This window comes from Chrysemys picta, chromosome 3 (genome assembly GCF_011386835.1).
Source record: "Chrysemys picta bellii isolate R12L10 chromosome 3, ASM1138683v2, whole genome shotgun sequence".
Lineage (NCBI taxonomy): Eukaryota > Metazoa > Chordata > Testudines > Emydidae > Chrysemys > Chrysemys picta.
The window spans coordinates 33,878,909-33,896,761 of record NC_088793.1 but is presented as its reverse complement, the minus strand read 5'-3'; the positions used below and the strand labels follow the sequence as shown (position 1 = coordinate 33,896,761).

At 42.9% G+C, this 17,853-nt stretch overlaps 1 protein-coding gene across 1 annotated transcript in view; it reads left to right on the top strand.

Annotated features, from left to right (window-relative positions):
- Window positions 1-5: 5 nt before the first annotated feature.
- Window positions 6-17,853, top strand: part of CPSF3 (cleavage and polyadenylation specific factor 3) — a 47,371-nt gene continuing 29,523 nt past the window's right edge. Inside the window, exons 1-4 of the mRNA XM_005287743.4 lie at window positions 6-183; window positions 8,843-8,906; window positions 10,349-10,446; window positions 13,370-13,498. Coding sequence (XP_005287800.1) covers window positions 113-183; window positions 8,843-8,906; window positions 10,349-10,446; window positions 13,370-13,498 — 362 coding nt within the window. The 5' untranslated portion in view covers window positions 6-112. The remainder of the gene's footprint in view (window positions 184-8,842; window positions 8,907-10,348; window positions 10,447-13,369; window positions 13,499-17,853) is intronic.

Here is a 17,853-nt window from a genome sequence, read left to right as displayed (position 1 = left end):
GGAGGGCGGAAGGTGTTCGTGGGCGGACCGGAAGTCGAGGCCGGGTGCTGGCGAGGGACACACCGAGTCGCCGGTTGTTTGGCATCGCTGCGCTCGCTCCTCCCTTTCCGGGATGTCGGCGAAGAGAAAAGCCGAGGCCATGATCCCGGCCGAGGAGAGCGACCAGCTGCTGATCCGGCCCCTGTGAGTGACAGCGGACGGCGGAGCAGCAGGGCGCTGGCGGGGGAAGGGGGGTAGCGGGAGGCGGGAACATGGGGCAGCCGGCGGCGGAGGAGAGTAGTAGGGGGCTGGGGCACTGGCCGGGGAGGGGGAGCGGCAGGAGGGAGCTGGGGCGCTTGGGGGACAGCGGGAGGCGGGGACATGGAGCAGTTGGAGGCTGGAGCACTGGAGTCCCTTCAAACATCACTTGCATCAACATGGTGTCGCAGACCTTAAGTTTGTGGCACAGCATTAATGTCGTGTTAGTGTGTCTGCCGTGACTGTCAGAACATGGGGCAGACCCCCCCCCCCTTCCCCACCCCCGCTGGTATGTTCTAGAATTAGTTTTCGCCAGGCCAGTGACAAATGTGAACTCCTGGATCACTCTACCAGTCTTACTATAGAATCACAGACATCCCCTTAAACTCTCCAGTCTATCTTGCTACCCAGACAAACTGGACTTAATGATAAGATGGTTACTTACACCAAACATCACATCACATTTAGGTTACTTCGAGTCCAAAGACACCAGTCACTTACTCCGGATCAGTTAGTATCCTAGACCTTACACAAAGAACTAGTTTGGTAGCCCATTCTATAGTAAACTAACTAAAGGTTTATTATCAGGGGGTAGCCGTGTTAGTCTGTATCTACAAAAACAACAAGGCGTCTGGTGGCACCTTAAAGACTAACAGATTTATTTGGGCATAAGCTTTCGTGAGTAAAAACCTCACTTCTTCGGATGCATAGAGTGAAAGTTACAGATGCAGGCATTATATACTGACAAATATTATGCCTGCATCTGTAACTTTAACTCTATGCATCCGAAGAAGTGAGGTTTTTACTCACGAAAGCTTATGCCCAAATAAATCTGTTAGTCTTTAAGGTGCCACCAGACTCCTTGTTGTTTTTAAAGGTTTATTAGTTAAGAATAGGAAATAAGAGTTATTGAGAGGTTAAAATAGGTAAAATATATTAACAGATGAGTCACACTTTGTAATTCCAAATGGAGGCAGTGATGCAATAAACTGCCAGTTTACAAAAAGTCTTTTCAGGGTTCCCATATTGTCTCTGGGGATCTCTACTTTGCTTCTGGTATACTTCCCTGTAAGAGTCCAAACAGTCCAGAGAAATAGGATCTTTCCTTGAATACATACTTAAAGCTTCTTCTCACAGAAAACAAGCTGACAGGGTCACTACCCCTGTGGGCTTTTCCTTTGATGACAAAGAGTAAGGAATGCATTTTGAGTCTTTGACCTCCAGTCATCACACACAATGACCACTTGCTTTGAAATTAACACTTTTCTGATAAAATTCTTCATTTGCATTCCACAAGGCTTCTTTCTCGTTTGATGGGTTATTTAGTTACAGGGCTCTACACAGTTTAAATGCTTGCTACTACATTATAACAGGATACAGCTAAGTAAAAACAATGCAAGTAACATTCCATTAATTTTCATGAAGTTTAAACAACAAGTACATTCTTTAACAAAATCACTCTGATCTATATTAATACGCAAGTGAATTGGCTTGGGGCTCTGGCATGAGCTGACACCTGGTCTGTCGGTGTCACAGTGTCTCCTTCATAATCTAGACTCCCAGGTGTTTCACTCCACAGATCCACTGAAATGTAACCATCACTAAGGTTCCGTGTTTGTCACGGAAGTTACAGATTCTGTGACCTCCGTGACTTCTGCAGCAGCTCGGGCAGCCTCTGGGCATGTCACACTACCTGCTACTGGGGCAGTCTTGGATCTCCCTGTCCCCCCCACAGTAGGAGTTTGGTGTGGGGCGGTCTCAGGGCTGGGGATTGGGATGTGGGGTGGTGCTTACCTGGGGGGAGCTCCTGGAAGGGGGATAGAAACCCCCCTCCCCCTAGCTCCATGTGTTGCCTCCGCCTGAAGGCACCACCCCCGCAGCTCCAATTGGCCGCAGTTCCCAGCCAATGAGTGGCAGTACTGGGGCTTGGGGCAGAGCGGAGGCAGCATGTGGAACTAGGAACTGGGTAGGGAGCCTGCCCCAGCACCTGCGGCACCCCCTGGGCTGCGAGTCCCCCACCCCAAGGACCTGCGATGCTTCTCCAGCTGTGCCCCCCTCCCTAGCACCCAGGCCATCCCCCATCTGAGCACCTGCAGGCCACACACCTCAAAGCCCCCCCAAGTTTTAGTCAGGGGTATGTAGTAAAAGTTATGAACAGGTCACGTGATCTATCCATGACTTTTACTAAAAATACCCATGACTAAAACGTAGTCTTAACCATTACTGGTGTGTGAGGGCAGCAGCTAAGCAAACAGCATGCTGTCCAGCAGTTGCGGAGTGGGGAAAAGAGAGATTGAGGTAAGACTCATATCAGACACAAGTTTAAAGAATCCACGACTCTTTTTAAAGTCCATGTAGAGTAGACAGCATCACTGTTTTTAAAGTCTCCTGTAAAAAGCCCACACACTAACTTCTGATTATGATGGTCCCTTGTGGTCTGAGTCTATGAACTTGTGTGGGACTCACTTTGGGGCTGATCCTGAGTTCTTCCTAGGAGACTCTTGCACCTTCAGGTGCCATTGTCTTCCTAGCATTGGATCCTTTCTATCTAGATAAAAGACTTGTGTCAGGATTTTAAACCGATGGCAAGGAGTCCTAAGTGTTTTGCACTGGTTGCTTAGACTCAGAAGAAATCACCTGCATATAATTGTCAGCATAATATTTTTTATGATGCTCCATAAAATGTTTTCAATATGTTATAAAATTGAATATGAGAATAAAAATAGAAATGATATAACTAAAGGAAAAGGCTGCAATATCAGCTTGGTGAGATCCTTGTCCACTTAAGTTTAATGGGTCTGTGCAATGGATTTGTAATAAGATTCAAGTATGGATTAGATTTGAAATAGCTCTTTGTGGGGTATTTTTTTAAACTTGTATAAAGCACAGCTTTCTTTCTTTATAACATTTTGCTTTGAGCAATGCCAGAACATTTGAAGATCGGCAGTTGAACACCAACTGTGTATACTCCAAGGCCTTGTTTACACTAAAAAGTTTTGTTGGCAAAAGGCAGCTTTGGTCGACAAAACAGTGGAGGTAGTATACACTATAATGCCCCTCCTGCTGACAAAACTCTCCTGCTTTGTCAACAAAATAAAACCACCTCAACAAGAGGCGTAGTGCTTTTTGCAGCAAAGTTAGAGCGACAGAGCATCAGTGTAGACGCTGCATTTGTTATGTCGCCATAACTGGCCTCCAGGAGGTATCCCACAACACTCACCGTGACCACTCTGCTCACCGTTTCGAACTCCACTGCCCTGCATCCAGCTGCACACGCATGCGCCCCATCCCTTTCAAAGCCCTAGGAAGTTTTGAAATTCCTCAGCACGGAGAGCTCACATAGCCACTGTCCAGCTGAGCATGCTGGCTTCCAGCAGCAAACACACTCCTGCCTGGACTACAGCGGTGGGGGTGGATCTCTTTGGTCTGTGAGAGAACTGTAAGAGAGTCACGGAATCAAAACAGTAATGCAGAATCCTGCTTTCCCCGGGACTAGAACCACAGCGGCAGGCAGGGAGGGCTGCTGCAAGGGGTAGCGGGGGGAAAGACTGCTGTGCTGTGCAGAGTCAGGGAGGGAGGTGTGGGCTGATGTCGGGGTGTCCACCTCCCCCTACCTGTGTACCATTCTCCTCTGGGGTGGGGAGACGAGGACACCAGCTGTCTGTGCACCAGCTTCTGCCTCAGGACTGGTTGTTTGTGGCTGCTGTCTGAACTTGGGCTTTGTCACTGGAACCTGAACAACAAAACTTTTGTTGTTCAGAGGTGTAAAAAAGCCACACCCCTGAACGACAGAAGTTTTGCCAATGAAAAGCACCGGCGTGAACAGCGCTTCGTTGCAGGAGATCTCCTGCCAACAAAGCTACCACCGCTTGTTGTGGGTGGAAGTTTTTTGTCGGTGGGAGAGCTCTCTCCTGCCAACAAACAGCAGCTACACTGCGTGCCTTTTAGCGGAACGGCTGTAGCAGCACAGCTGTGTTGCTAAAAGGTGCTTAATGTAGACATAGCCTTAGAATCAGCGTGCAGACACACTCACTCTCCCCCAGCACAGAGTCTGTCTCTCTCACACATACACACTCCTCCCCACACACTCTCTGACACACTCCCCTAACACACACTCTGTCTCTCTCTCTCTCTCATACTTTTCTCCCTCCTCCTGCACACACACTTCTGTGGTCTTTTGTTAGTGTTCAGCAATGTCATTTTGGTCATATTACCGAGAGCTACTTTAAAAACTGATTTAAAATGTGTTACTTTTCAGGCACACACAGCAATCATTACAAGGTTCATAGCATAGAGCAAACAAACAATGCCAGGCTCAGCACACTACAGCAACACACATTACTGTAGCTTAGTGTTAATATGCTCCTTCAAAGCATCCGTCAGCCGAATAGCCCCCCGTTGGGCTCCTCTTATAGCCTTGTGTTCATAACGCACAGCACAATACTGAACAGCAGTGAAGGATCCGTGCTTTCTGACAGAGATGGCCGGGTTGCAGGTTACCAGGGCATTTGAAAAGCAGCTGGTAATCTAGTAGGATACCCATGGAACAATTGGATTGAGAAAGCCCTTATCATGTGACACTGTACCTGCCCCCATGAGGCATTGCAAACCTGTCCCAAAGCACCCTGTGGCCAGTTGCACAGTGGGATAGCTACCCACAGTGCTCTGTTTTCTGTTGATGCAAGAGCTGCTATTGTGGATGCACTCCACCAACACAATAAGCATAGTGTGGACATGCAACAATGGTTTAATTACAGCGGTGGTGGTACGTTGGCGTAACTTGTGTTAACAAAACTCTGTAATGTAGACCAGTGGTTGTCAACCCAGGGTCAGAGATCTTCCAATTGATACATCAACTCATCTAGCTATTTGCCTAGTTTTACAACAGGCTACATAAAAAGCAGTATCGAAGTCAGTACAAACTAAAATTTCATACAGATAGACAATGACTTGTTTATACTGCTCTATATACTATACACTGAAATGTAAGTACAATATTTATATTCCAATTGATTTATTTTATAATTATATGGAAAAAATGAGAACGTAAGCAAATTTTCAGTAATAATGGGCTGTGACACTTTTGTATTTTTATGTCTGATTTTGTAAGCAAGTAGTTTTTAAGTGAGGTGAAAAACATGGCGGTGTGCAAAACAAATCAGACTCCTGAATGAGGTACAGTAGTCTGGAAAGGTTGCGAGCCACTGGTGTAGACAGGACCTAAATGGAAGTGAATTAGTTGAAAGGACTGTAAATGTGTCCTGTTCAAATTTGTTTGCAAACTTTTTAACTTTAACAAAAGCTGTTACCATCTGATGGCTGTTTCTTGGCTTGTGTAAAACAGGTTTGGTGGTTTCAGTCCAGTTGGCCAGTGAATAGGTATCCACATCACACAAAACACTATCATAGTTGGCAACCTTGGAGTTTCAACAAAGAGACAAGGATTCACACTGAGCTCCCATTACAACCCTTGGGTGCTAAGAGACATTACGTGACTTCACTTTCCCTCTCCCTTTTGTTCAGTCGCATTCATTGAAAGGTACTTTGTTTATTTCAGAGGACAGCAGATAAAGGTAGCTGCTAATTATTGGTAAAAGAAAGAAGTAAAACTCGGACTTTCAGCAAACATTACGCTAAGGCATGTGAGGCTAGAAAAGAAAAGGTAGTTTCTTTAGAAGAATCCAAAACAAGTCATGTGGGAATAGAGTTCTAGGGGTAATGAGTTTATTTAACAAAAAAAGTATTTTGACTGGTAATTCCTGAAACTACCAAAGGATTTGAAGCAGCTGGTGAGGCTATTAAGCAGTTAAAAGCAAATCTCCCTCAGTCATGCAAGAAATATTCTGTACAAAATGCATTGTACAAATATGTTAACCTATCCTAATCTGGAAAAAAGAAAAGCAGTGACACCTCTCTCATAGAATCGTAAGAATTACTGTACTGCACTGGAACAGACCCAAGGTTCACTGAGTGTCAGTGTCCTGTCTCTGACAGTGGCCAGCACCAGACCAGTCAGAGGAAGGCGTAAGAACTGTACAGCAGAGAGATCTGGGATAATCTGCTCCCCGTGTTAGCTCTTTCCCTGATCACTTAGAAAGAGGCTTAAACCCTGAAGTCTGAGGTTTGATCTCCCTTCCAAAATTGGGTGTTCCTGTTATCCATATAAACATCTGATCCCTTTTTGAATCTTGCCTTTGGATAAGTGATTTCTACAGTAGTGTAACTGGATGACTTTAGATACATCAGGAAACAAGTGCATACTTGTTTAGGCTTCCCCTTTGTAATAATTACATTAATACTGGCACTTTAGTTTCTTTAGTAATAAACGAAGAAACAGAAAAAATGTTAGATTTATAATTCAAAACTTTTATAATTCAAAACTGCCTCTCAGCATTGAGTGCTGAAAGCTGCAAAATACCATAACTTAAATGGCCTTTCGTAGCAAGGGAGTTTGGGCTGAGGTAACAGTAGAGAAGGAGCCGAGGGATAGGTTGCCCACCCCTACATGGTACTGTCGTCATATGATTGTGCTGAATTTAGTGGTGCTACATAAGGAGCTGAGCTCTCCGTTGCATCACCCTCTGAGAAGCTTGATCTTTCTTTATCAGTTTCTCTCTTCTTACTTGTGTTTTTTTCAGCAAAACGTAAGGCGTCCTTGGCTATGTTACGTGTCTTTCTTTGTGAAGTGCAGGATATTATCTCTCTTCCTACTTGGCATCTATCAATTTTTATGCTCTGGAGGCTTGACCTATGCCACCAAATTGCAAAGATGAACTTGAGAGTAGATAAGTTATGTCACTGCTAAATGACCCAAACTATCTGTACTCATTTATCAGAACAAAGTATATGAATTATTAAAGGGCGTGTGTTTGCCAGTGTGGTGAAAAAAATATTTTGGAGATGAGTTAGCTTTCAAAACAAATATTCTCAGCCCAGTCCTTTTTTCTCACAGTTGAAAGCATTGCACATCTTTAGGGAAGTAAAATCATAGCTGTGTGGGAAAAGGGGAAGTATTACTAACACAGAGAGCCCTTTATCTTGGAATTTTCAAAGGCACCTATCGCCACAATATCAAACATTTCAAAATTTTAAATTGTTCTTTACTAGAGTAAGCCTGTGTCAAGGGCTGATATATTAGTACAGATTACATTATACAGTACTGAAATGGAATGTCTCAGCCCATCAGAATGCAGGGAGGCTGCATAGCTGTGGATACTTAATGTTTAATTCCCCCCAAAATTATGCAGTTCCCTATACTATGTTGTTTCATAGAGTTTAAGGGCAGAGGAGATCATCTAGTATGGCCTGGATAGCACAGACCACTAATTTTTAGCCAGATACCTCTATATTAAGCCCAAGATTTTGTCTTGGGTGTGAGGTTTGTACAATGTCGGAATGGTTATTTCTCCCCCATACAGTATGAAAATCTTTGACTGACAACCATTAGCCAATCAGAGTACTGGTATTTGCATAATTGCACAAGTTCTTTCTTATTTTCCTTGCTGTGAATATGCAAAACATGTGAATCTACTTGGGCTATTGTAATCCCTGTTTTTGGGTTGGCTTCCTATTCAGAATTTTCAAGTTGCTTGTTATCAACAAATATACCACTTCTGTTCTTCACTTTTCTGACAGAAACAGAAAATCTCCCTGTACATGTGAATCTAAAGGGTGTGTGTGGGTAAGAACAGCACACCAAAAGCAAGGAGATGAGGGCTGACACTCCACTGAAAGGGAAAGTGCTTTAAAACATAGTTTAAATCCCTTATTCATTTTCCTCCTTCCTCTGATTTTTACCCCCTTTCTTTTGTACAGATCCCTGAGACACCTGTTTCTATAATAATGGCCATGTATATGAGTGTTCATTGGCTTTTTTACATTTGGGGAATCCCATCTTTCCTTCCCTAACATAAAAACCTATTGCAATTACTGAGGACAAGCACCTTACTTATCTGTAGGGAAGAAACTGAATAGCAGTGGGGAAAAGAGATGGTGAAAGGAAAAGCAAAAAGAGCTTAATTATTTTAAAACAGTGTACCTTTCAGAAGTTTGACAATTGGTTTTGCTTTTTGTGTTTTTTCTCCTTTCGCTGAAAATTTTGTGTCTAATAAAAGAAATCAGTATAATAACTTGAGGGCATTTCCTGTTAACTCTGAAATAATTCTGTGCTGGGCTAATAGTCTCTGATACCTTAAATTCATTCAGCCTAGGATACAGTTGTTCTATTATAAATAGAAAGCACCCTCAAGTTACCAAAATATTTCGGGGGTAAGTTTGCTGTAAGCATTTAGATTGCTTTAGCCCAGGTCGGCAACAAGCATTCATTTGCCATCCTAGAGAAAAGATACCAGTCCTTTCCCAAATTTAGGTCTTCTGTGCTTTAGTCATGGACCGGATCTCAGTTTCATTGAATGAAATGTCACTGTTCAGTTAGTTTAAATAGTGATTGACCTTTCATTCTACAGTCGGATTGTTAAACAGTAGAATGATGAGTTCTGCACATAGGCATCTAAATGCACTTAAAACAGAGATGTAGTTAACTGTGTTTAGATACGGTGGGTGTTTTTTTGTTTTTGCTAACTTTGTCATGGATTTCCTTTCACAGAGGTGCTGGGCAAGAAGTAGGAAGATCATGCATTATTCTGGAGTTTAAAGGAAGAAAAATAATGGTAATTACTTGTAAACACCTGAATTACCAGGATCTGTTGTAAAAAGCTATTGTGTGTTAAATCCAAGTTCCTCACAAAAGTCTGGTATCGATGTCTGCCTTTCCCTAAACAGGCAAAGTCTCTGGTTCCCAAGAGCAATGTTACTTAGAGGATGTGACCTATTATATGAGATTTTAATTTAGTAATAAAAGATGTGTATAAATCCTGAGAGAAAATTCGGGTATCTATTTATGTATAAGTGTAGGTGATATGCTCACAATCTAGTTTTCAGTGGTGTCTGAGCCTAACCTTTACTTTGTTCACACAGTTGTGTGTGTATGCACAGATGCTCTGTTTGCTTTTCCAGCATTAATGCCTGTGTACTCAGGTGATAGAATCCACACATGAAAGGCTGTTCACTTATGCTGTCAACTGTTATTATTGGAAAAGTGTGGCTAGAGGCTCGTGTAGGTACAAAAATGCACATGCAAAGGCTCAGGTCTGAAAAATAGGCTCTCAAAAGGCATTCAGTTTTCCACTGAAGATAAGTCACCTACACAGATACCCTAGAGCAGGAGTGGGCAAACTATGGCCTGGGGGCCATATCCGGCCCTTCAGACGTTTTAATCCAGCCCTCGAGCGCCTGCCGGGGAGCAGGGTCCGGGGCTTGCCCCGCTCTGTGCGTGCCGTGGCTCTGCGCGGCTCCCAGAAGCAGCAGACTATCCCACCTCTGGCTCCTACGCATAGGGGTAGCCAGGGGACTCTGCATGCTTCCCCTGTCCCAAGCGCCGCCCCTGCAGCTCCCATTGGCCAGGAACCTTGGCCAATGGGAGCTGCAGGGGCGACGCCTGAGGACGGGGCAGCGCACAGAACTGGCTGGCTACACCTCCGCCTAGGAGCCGGAGGAGGGGCATGCCACTGCTTCCGGGAGCTGCTTGAGGTAAGCACTGCCCAGAGCCTGCACCCCTTACCCCCTCCTGCACCCCAACCCCCTGCCCTAGCACTGATCCCCTTCCTGCTCCCTGAGCCCCTCGATACCAGCCCAGAACACCTCCCTGCATCCTCAGCTCCACCCCAGAGCCCGCACCCCCATTTGGAGCCCTCACTCCCCTCCCTCCCCACACCCAACCCCCTGCCTTAGTCTGGAGCCCCCTTCCACACCCTGAACTCCTCATTTCTGGCCCCACCCCCTTCTGCACCCCAACCCCCTATTTTGTGAGCATTCATGGCCCACCATACAATTTCCATATCCAGATGTGGTCCTTGGGCCAAAAAGTTTGCCCAACCCTGCCCTAGAGTCTAGCTTGGAGTCTAATATATCACAATGTGTCAAAAACTGTGAATAAGCAAAATGAATTTTTCCCGCATGACACTTGCTTGTAATGATGCCATAAATTTGTATGTGTTTATTCATTTTTATAGGTTTTTAGCAGGAATTTTAATTATTTTTCATCACTTTTCAGCTTGATTGTGGAATTCACCCTGGCTTAGAAGGAATGGATGCCCTACCTTACATTGACTTGATAGATCCTGCTGAGATTGATCTCCTCTTAATCAGTCAGTAAGTTGCATTCAGAACAAGAATTAATGCTTGCTTTGAGTTCTTGCTCTAAGCCTTGTTGACTTCCAACTTTTAAGAAAGGTTGGGGCCAGATGTCATCCAGACACTATCCCAATATTTGTGTAGGGTGAACTGTTGCCTAATCTGTTGATTGCATATTGATTATATTACTGATTTAGTTTCCCCAATTAGCAGTCTGAAATTTGGCTGGTTCTTGTTCCAAGATCAGACCCAGTATTATCAGAATTAGTATTCAGTTGGGAGCCTTGACATACAGTTACAACACTCACATTTATTTATAATAGTTTTATTAATACAGTTAGCAACTTCACAAACACCCAACCCAGCAAAGCAGGTAGAGATAATACAAAATGAGCTGAGCATCCATAGGTTTACACCATCTCTTGCAAAACAACCTGAAGTGTTAGTTATCTTCCTCATCGTTCCCCTCACCATCATCAGTGGTTGTCATCCTGGTATCTCCCCAGGTACACGGGCTGGGATACAGCTTTTATAATGTGTTATATTGAGATCACTGTGCTTAATGCATGTTCTGTAGGGGTTTCAGTCCCTTTTCCTTATTTGTAGTTCCTCTCCCTACTAATATTGGGGTGCCCTTCTCTATAGGTTATTAATCCTTTTACATCAAGCTTATTAGCATATATGTCAATTAGTTACCATGGCATTCTTGTGATCAGACATCTGCTGATGTCTCTACCTAAAAATATTCCGGGGTGGTATAAACTAGCATCCTGTGATTACCTATCAGCAGTTTAGTCATTACAGCATTCCATCTTATGATATTTTATGATCTAGGGTTACTCTTGGTTAGCTACTTATGCTAAGGATTTTTGGGCCTTATGCCTTAATTAGTTTAGCTAAATTATTGTCTTACAGGCCGTGAGGTTTGCAAGCTTATTGGTTTGTTGCCTTAACTTATACCTATGGCTCACCCAGGAAATACCTGTAGGCTACAAAACTACTACTTAATGTCATGGCTCTCCTCCATGCCCATTGTGACCTCGTGGCCACTCTCCCCTCCCTTTCGTGATCACATAACATCACTATGTCAACTTCAGCAATTGTTTGTGTAAAAGAAATATTAGGGAAGTATTTATTGTATTTTTAGCTAACTTTAATGGGAGTTGGATCAGGAGTTGAGAAGATACCCATTGACTTAAAAGGGTGTTAGATTGGGCTGATAATATGACTTAGCACCTGGAAACAAGGATAGTCAGCCCTATGTGACCAGTTAGCTCTCCATGGACCACCAGTGCCCCACAGACCAGAGTTTGAGAAATGCTGATACAGGGGTTACAGAGGCATTCACTCAGATACTTTATGTACGGTAATTAAAATGCACTTGTTGCACCTTTATCTCAAAACCACTGTTTTAAAATTAGCATCATTAGTAGGAATGACCAAATTGTTATCTAGTATACTACTAAAAACATTTCAGTGGTTCACTTCTAATCTGTGGTGGCCCATGTGCCAACTTTGGGGCCACTGCTATTAGCTTTATTCTGTCGTCCTTTCTCTCTGTGTGTGATGTTCATTCTCTTCCCTCCCATTATCAGTCCTTTTTCTTTACATGCAAAAAAAACGTAATTGTAAGGTTCTATAGGTAAAATTTATCAAGAAATGCAGATGTTAAAATGCAAAAGTTAACTTTTCTCTATTGCATTTTAATGTATCAATCTTAATATCTTAGAATATACAGAATGCATAATGCAGCCCAGTTAACATTGCTGATGAAACCCTAATTCCTGTGTTTCCTGATTTATGTAACATTGCATTAAGGTAGTAAATTAGTGAATGGTTTGGCATTTAAAAAAGATGGTTGAAATCCTACTCAGAGGAGGTATCAATGGTTTGCTGTCAAACTGAGATGTTGCATCTAATGGGGTCCTGCAGGGGTCAGTCCTGAGTCCAGTACTAGTCAATATTTCATGACTTGGACAATGGAGAGTATGCTTATAAAATTTGCAGATGACACCAAACTGGGAGGGTCGCGCACTCTCTGGAGGGCAGGATTAGAATTGAAAACGACCTTGACAAAATGGAGGATTGGTCTGAAATCAACAAGATGAAATTCAATAAAGACAAAGTGCAGAGTACTACACTTAGGAGAAAAAAATCAAATGCAAAACTCCAAATTGGGAATAACTGGCTAGACAGTAGTACTGCTGAAAAGGATCTCAAGGATTACAGGAGATCAGAAATTTAACAGGAGTGATGCAATTGTGAAAAAGACTAATATTATTCAGGGGGGTATATTTAACAGGAGTGTTGCATGTTAGAGATGGAAGGTAATTGTCCCGCTGTACTCGGCACTGGTGAGGCCTCAGCTAGAGCACTGTGTCCAGTTCTGGGCGTCACACTTTAGGAAAGATGTGGACAAACTGGAAAGAGTCCAGAGGAGAGCAACAAAAATGATAAAAGATTTAGCAAACCTGAGCTATGAGGAAAGATTTAAAAAACCGGAAATCTTTAGTCTTGAGAAAAGAAGACTGGGGGAGTGGAGAATCTGATAATAGTCTTCGAATATGTTAAGTGCTGTTATAAAAAGAAGTGTGATCAATTGTTCTCCATACCTATGAAGGTAGGACAAAAAGTAACCAGTTTAATCTGCATCAAGGGAGAGTTAGGTTAAATATTAGGAAAAAAATTCTAACTGTATGGGTAGTTAAGTTCTGGAACAGGCTTCCAAGGAAGGTTGTGGAATCCCCATTATTGGAGGCTTTTAAGATCAGGTTAGACAAACACCTCTCAGGGATGGTCTAGCTTTACTTGGTCCTGCCTCAGTGTAGGGGGCTGGATTTGATGACCTCCCAAGGTCCCTCCCAAACCTACATTTATATGGTTCTGTGATTTGTATTATGTGATATTAATGTATTAACTGTATTCATTTGTACGTTTTAAGTTTCCATTTGGATCACTGTGGGGCTTTACCATGGTTTCTGCAGAAGACCAGTTTCAAAGGAAGAACATTTATGACTCATGCTACAAAAGCTATTTACAGGTGGCTTCTTTCAGATTACGTCAAGGTTAGGTAAGTGGACACACTGGTTGTTTTTATAACTCCCTCCTGAATTGCTGCTCCTGTCTGTCCAGTGGGGGAAGTGTGTGAGAAATGATGCGATGACTTGAGGGGCTTTGAATGCAGTTTGTTATATCTTATATTTTTAAAAGACCACTGTCAGTTTAATAATCATATGTAAATTTCTTTAAAAGTTCACTTACTTAGGTTACTAATAACATTTAATTTATAGCATTAAAAATGAAGGAAAATACATCTAATTTACTTTTAATTATTTGTCATGTTTACTTTTTGCATTTCCTGAAGCTTTGATAAATGGAAGTAGACAAATTAATTTCTAGTCAATTTCACTTTTAGGTCATAATGTTTGGGCTGCAAACATGAAAGGGGAATTTTGTTTGTTTACTTTTTTAAAAAACCCACAAAAATCAAATTGTTTAAAAGTCCAGTGGAAATACAAGTTTATGGAAACATTTCCTTTGATCTTATAAGATGGTTTGTATAAAACCTCGACTTTTTTTGGTCCAAATTTGAACCTTTTGGCTATTTTCATAGTTTGAGATTAACAGTGAGCATGGCATTATATTTATTATATTAAATTATACATTTCAAATGTTAACTATATTGGTATTGTGTTCAAGTATATAGGATAGTTCCTTTTGGTCTAACTCCCATGCCCCAAACATATATTGCCTGAACTGTGTGTTGGGTGAGTTTATTAGTAGTTAAGTCTATAGTTTATTTTTGCTCTCTTCCAGAGGCATCCATTCCCTGAAAGGTCAAACAGTAATTGTCCCTTTGCATTACTGTAATAGTAGTTATATAATGTCAAAAGTAAACATTAATAGAGATGAGATTGTGTCCCTGACCTGTATGAAAATTTTAGGGTGCTTTGCATACATAAGCATGTTAAGTGGCTGTAGTAGGGGAGTCTGTGGAAGCAAAGTATTTGTTTGCAGAAAGTGTTAAGTAGCTTCTTGCCTGAAGGAGGTAATATAGCAGCTTTAAAAATTTTGGATTTACCTCCTGGTGGCAGGAATTATGGGAAAGAGATACAAACTTTGGGAAAGTGGTCCTGTAATCCTTATCTAATATACTTTACTCTGAGCCCCACCTCCTGTGGGTACAGCTTGTGAGTCACTTAAGTGAAATACATGTCTGCAACTACTCAACGAAGAAGAAACTCTTACTTACTGTAACTGTAGTTCTTTGAGATGTGATGCAGACATGTATTCCACAGCAGCAGATGGACATATCGTTGTGGACTGACCACCAGTGTAAGGAGTTGAACACCTGTGTCGGTACCTGTACTTGATCTTTCATTTGTTCCAGACCCTTAATATAAAGGCTTGAAAAGATGTCTGATCTGTGACTGTGCCCAGGAAGTGATCCCTATACACGAGACCTGGAGTCCTAGCAGTTGGCGGTATAATTCTATGATGGATCTCCAGTGGCTCTGGAGCAAGATGATAATTCCTGGATTTTCTGAAACCTTTCTAGTAATGGGTAGATCCTTGCTATCGAGGTGGCTATTTCTGCCACTAGGCGGTTTATCCTGGTGGATGGAACCAGGGAACTTTTCTTGGCATTGATGAGGAAGCCATGCACCTGGAGGAGACCTGATTTGCTGAATATACAGTCTTTATTCAAAGACAGGGCGATCCCCTGATGGTTTATAATGTTCCTTTTTACTTCCAAATGGTTTTGATTGTTTGAAGTTGTCTTTGATAGTTTTCCATTGACTATTCTGAGATGCAATGAGGGTAGAGAATTAAATCTTGTATTTCATCACTGGCTGATCAGAGAGAGGTGAAAACTCCCTCATACTTGAATGGGCCAGCACTGAGATATATGATTCCTGGTGACTAACTTTTGTTCCAAGACCGTAAGGTATAATTTTCAATATAGTTACATTATTCCTTAGATATTACACTTGCACAAATCTTGCAATGATTATGAGTATTGAGAAATTACAAGCTTTCAGGAGAGATCTCACATGCTACTTTTCATAGCTAAATACCATGGAAATGATATATTAGGTGTAGTGAGTTTGTCAGGTCTGAGATGGGAGTTGCTTATAAAGAACCCTTTGTATGTTAACACCAGTGGGCCTCTGTGTCCCAAGTAGAACCTGAAGAACATTTATTTTGGGAAACCCCCTTTAACACTGCCATATCCAGAAGATGAGACATTTCATTCTTGATCAGATTGTGTTTTACTGCATTGTTGGAATTGGGTGATTGGATGAAGAACCTTTGGACTGGAGCCCACAGCTTGGGGGAATATCCCTGGCTCATTATCTTCCTGACTCATTTTTCTGTGGTCGATGAGCCATTCCTCTAGGAAATGTGAAATTCTGTCCCCTAGCTTCAGTTCTGGACAGAGGCCTACACAATCTCAGTCATAAAGTGGATTAGATGGATGAGCGGCCGAGGTCCCTCTGGGCTTCCCCTTGTATCTCGATTCTACTGTTTTTTCCCTTGGAGAATCTGTTGTCTCTTTGCTGGTACCGGTGTGGCTGTCCCTTCACTGTTACAAAGAGTGAAAGGAGTGCATGTGTCTGAAAGCCGATTAATGTACTCTCTCCTTAGGGCACTTAGTGGGGCAGGGTGAGATTTTGCTGCACTGTCAGCCACCTCCCTCTCCAGCCTTTCTCCAAAAACGAGGGAGCCTGTCAACTTGGCCAAGCATAGAACCTGCCTAGAGTGAATGTGCACTTTCTAGGGACAGAGCCCTAGGTGGCATCTAGTTACACTAAAAGCCATGGCTCGGGCTGAGAACCCCATTGCATCTATTGAGGCATCAGCTACAAAAGCTGTTGCTAGGGAGACTTTCTTTAAAATTGAACCAAAGTCAGGGTGATCTTTCTTTAAAGGTTTTGAGATCTTCCAGCTAGGAAAGATGCTCCTGCAAACAGGGAACTGCCAGAGACACTCGGACGGCGGTGGAGGAGTCTTCAAAGTCATTTTGAGAGTAGCCTCCATCTTTCTGTCTATGGTGTCCTTAGTATAGAACTCCCCCTCTGAGAGAATAACCATATCTCTGGCGAGGGACTCTGTGGCAGGTCAGCCTTCGGTATCAGCAATAGATCCCTTTTGGTTCTTGAATGTTATGGAGCCTGAAGTTGCTCTTGTTAATGCGCTTGCCCTTATAAGGCTTGTTCCACTCATCCCTAATCACTTCCTTGAAGGAGGAGTGAAGGGGTATCACCACCTCAGGGGTGGATTTTGAGGGGACCTATTTACTCTGAGGCTTACTCTCGAGAGCCTGCTCAGGTTGGATTTGAATTGTGGAAACAACCTTGTGCACATAGCTTGAAATTTCTGAGGGGGAAAAAAAACTTTCCTGCATTTTCCACCCATCCTGTTCACATTCAGAGCCAGACAGCTCATCTGCCTCGGTGCCCTGAGTCATGTTGTCGGGGTCCTCGTCACTTTTTGAAGCCTCTCCCTGGTCTGCGCTGGGGTTCCTGGTCCATTCTTCTCCCACTGGAGTTGTGACTGCCTAGGTGGATAGGGGACTCCACCTGCCTGTTTGACTTGCAGCCCTAGGACCGGTTGGCTGGATGCAAGCTGTGCACAACTCACTATCTGCCAAAACTAGGGGATTCACAAATAGAACACTGCTTGGATCTAATCTTGTGTTTTCTTGGCTGCTCTGCCATGCCTTCAAGGGGCAGAGGAGCTGGACAGGGCGATGCTACAGCAGATGCTCAGAGAGAATTAAATCCCTGAGGGAGGAGGATGAATGTCGGAGAGGGAGAACGTTGTTCTCCACTGCTCAAAAACTGGGCAGAAGCAGCTCAAATTGAAAAAGAGCGGGATCAGTAGCGACCACCACTGTCTGCTGCCATAGAGGCAGAGAAACTGGTGGCAAGTGGGAGCAAAGAGGGTCTGGCCAGTGCGTGGTGCCAAAATGCTGATCTGCCTCCATGAAGTTGCAGACAGAGGAGACCAGCCCTGATGTCCAGGATTGTGGGAGACACTGGGCTGCTTGGTTACATGCATATATTTGTTCCTCCTTTCTTCATTATTCTTGTGTATCTTGGGAGAGGAGCCATCTTTTTTTTATGACATTAACAGCCCTGAACATAATTTGGGAGTTCAACAAATATTAATTGTACATTTTACAATTTCACCAGATAGTTTAATTTTAAAACACAAAAGGTCAGTTAGGGAAAAAAGCTTAATGGACCAGTGTATTATGAGAGAGAAAGTGGGTGAGATAATATCTTTTATCTTCTGTTGGTGAAAGGTCAGATATAGTATCTCTATCACTCCTAATCCTCAAAGGAAACCTGCACAACACTTTCAAAAGACTAGGCTGTGAGCTTAAATTCATAACTCTACTAAACACTAAAAATCATG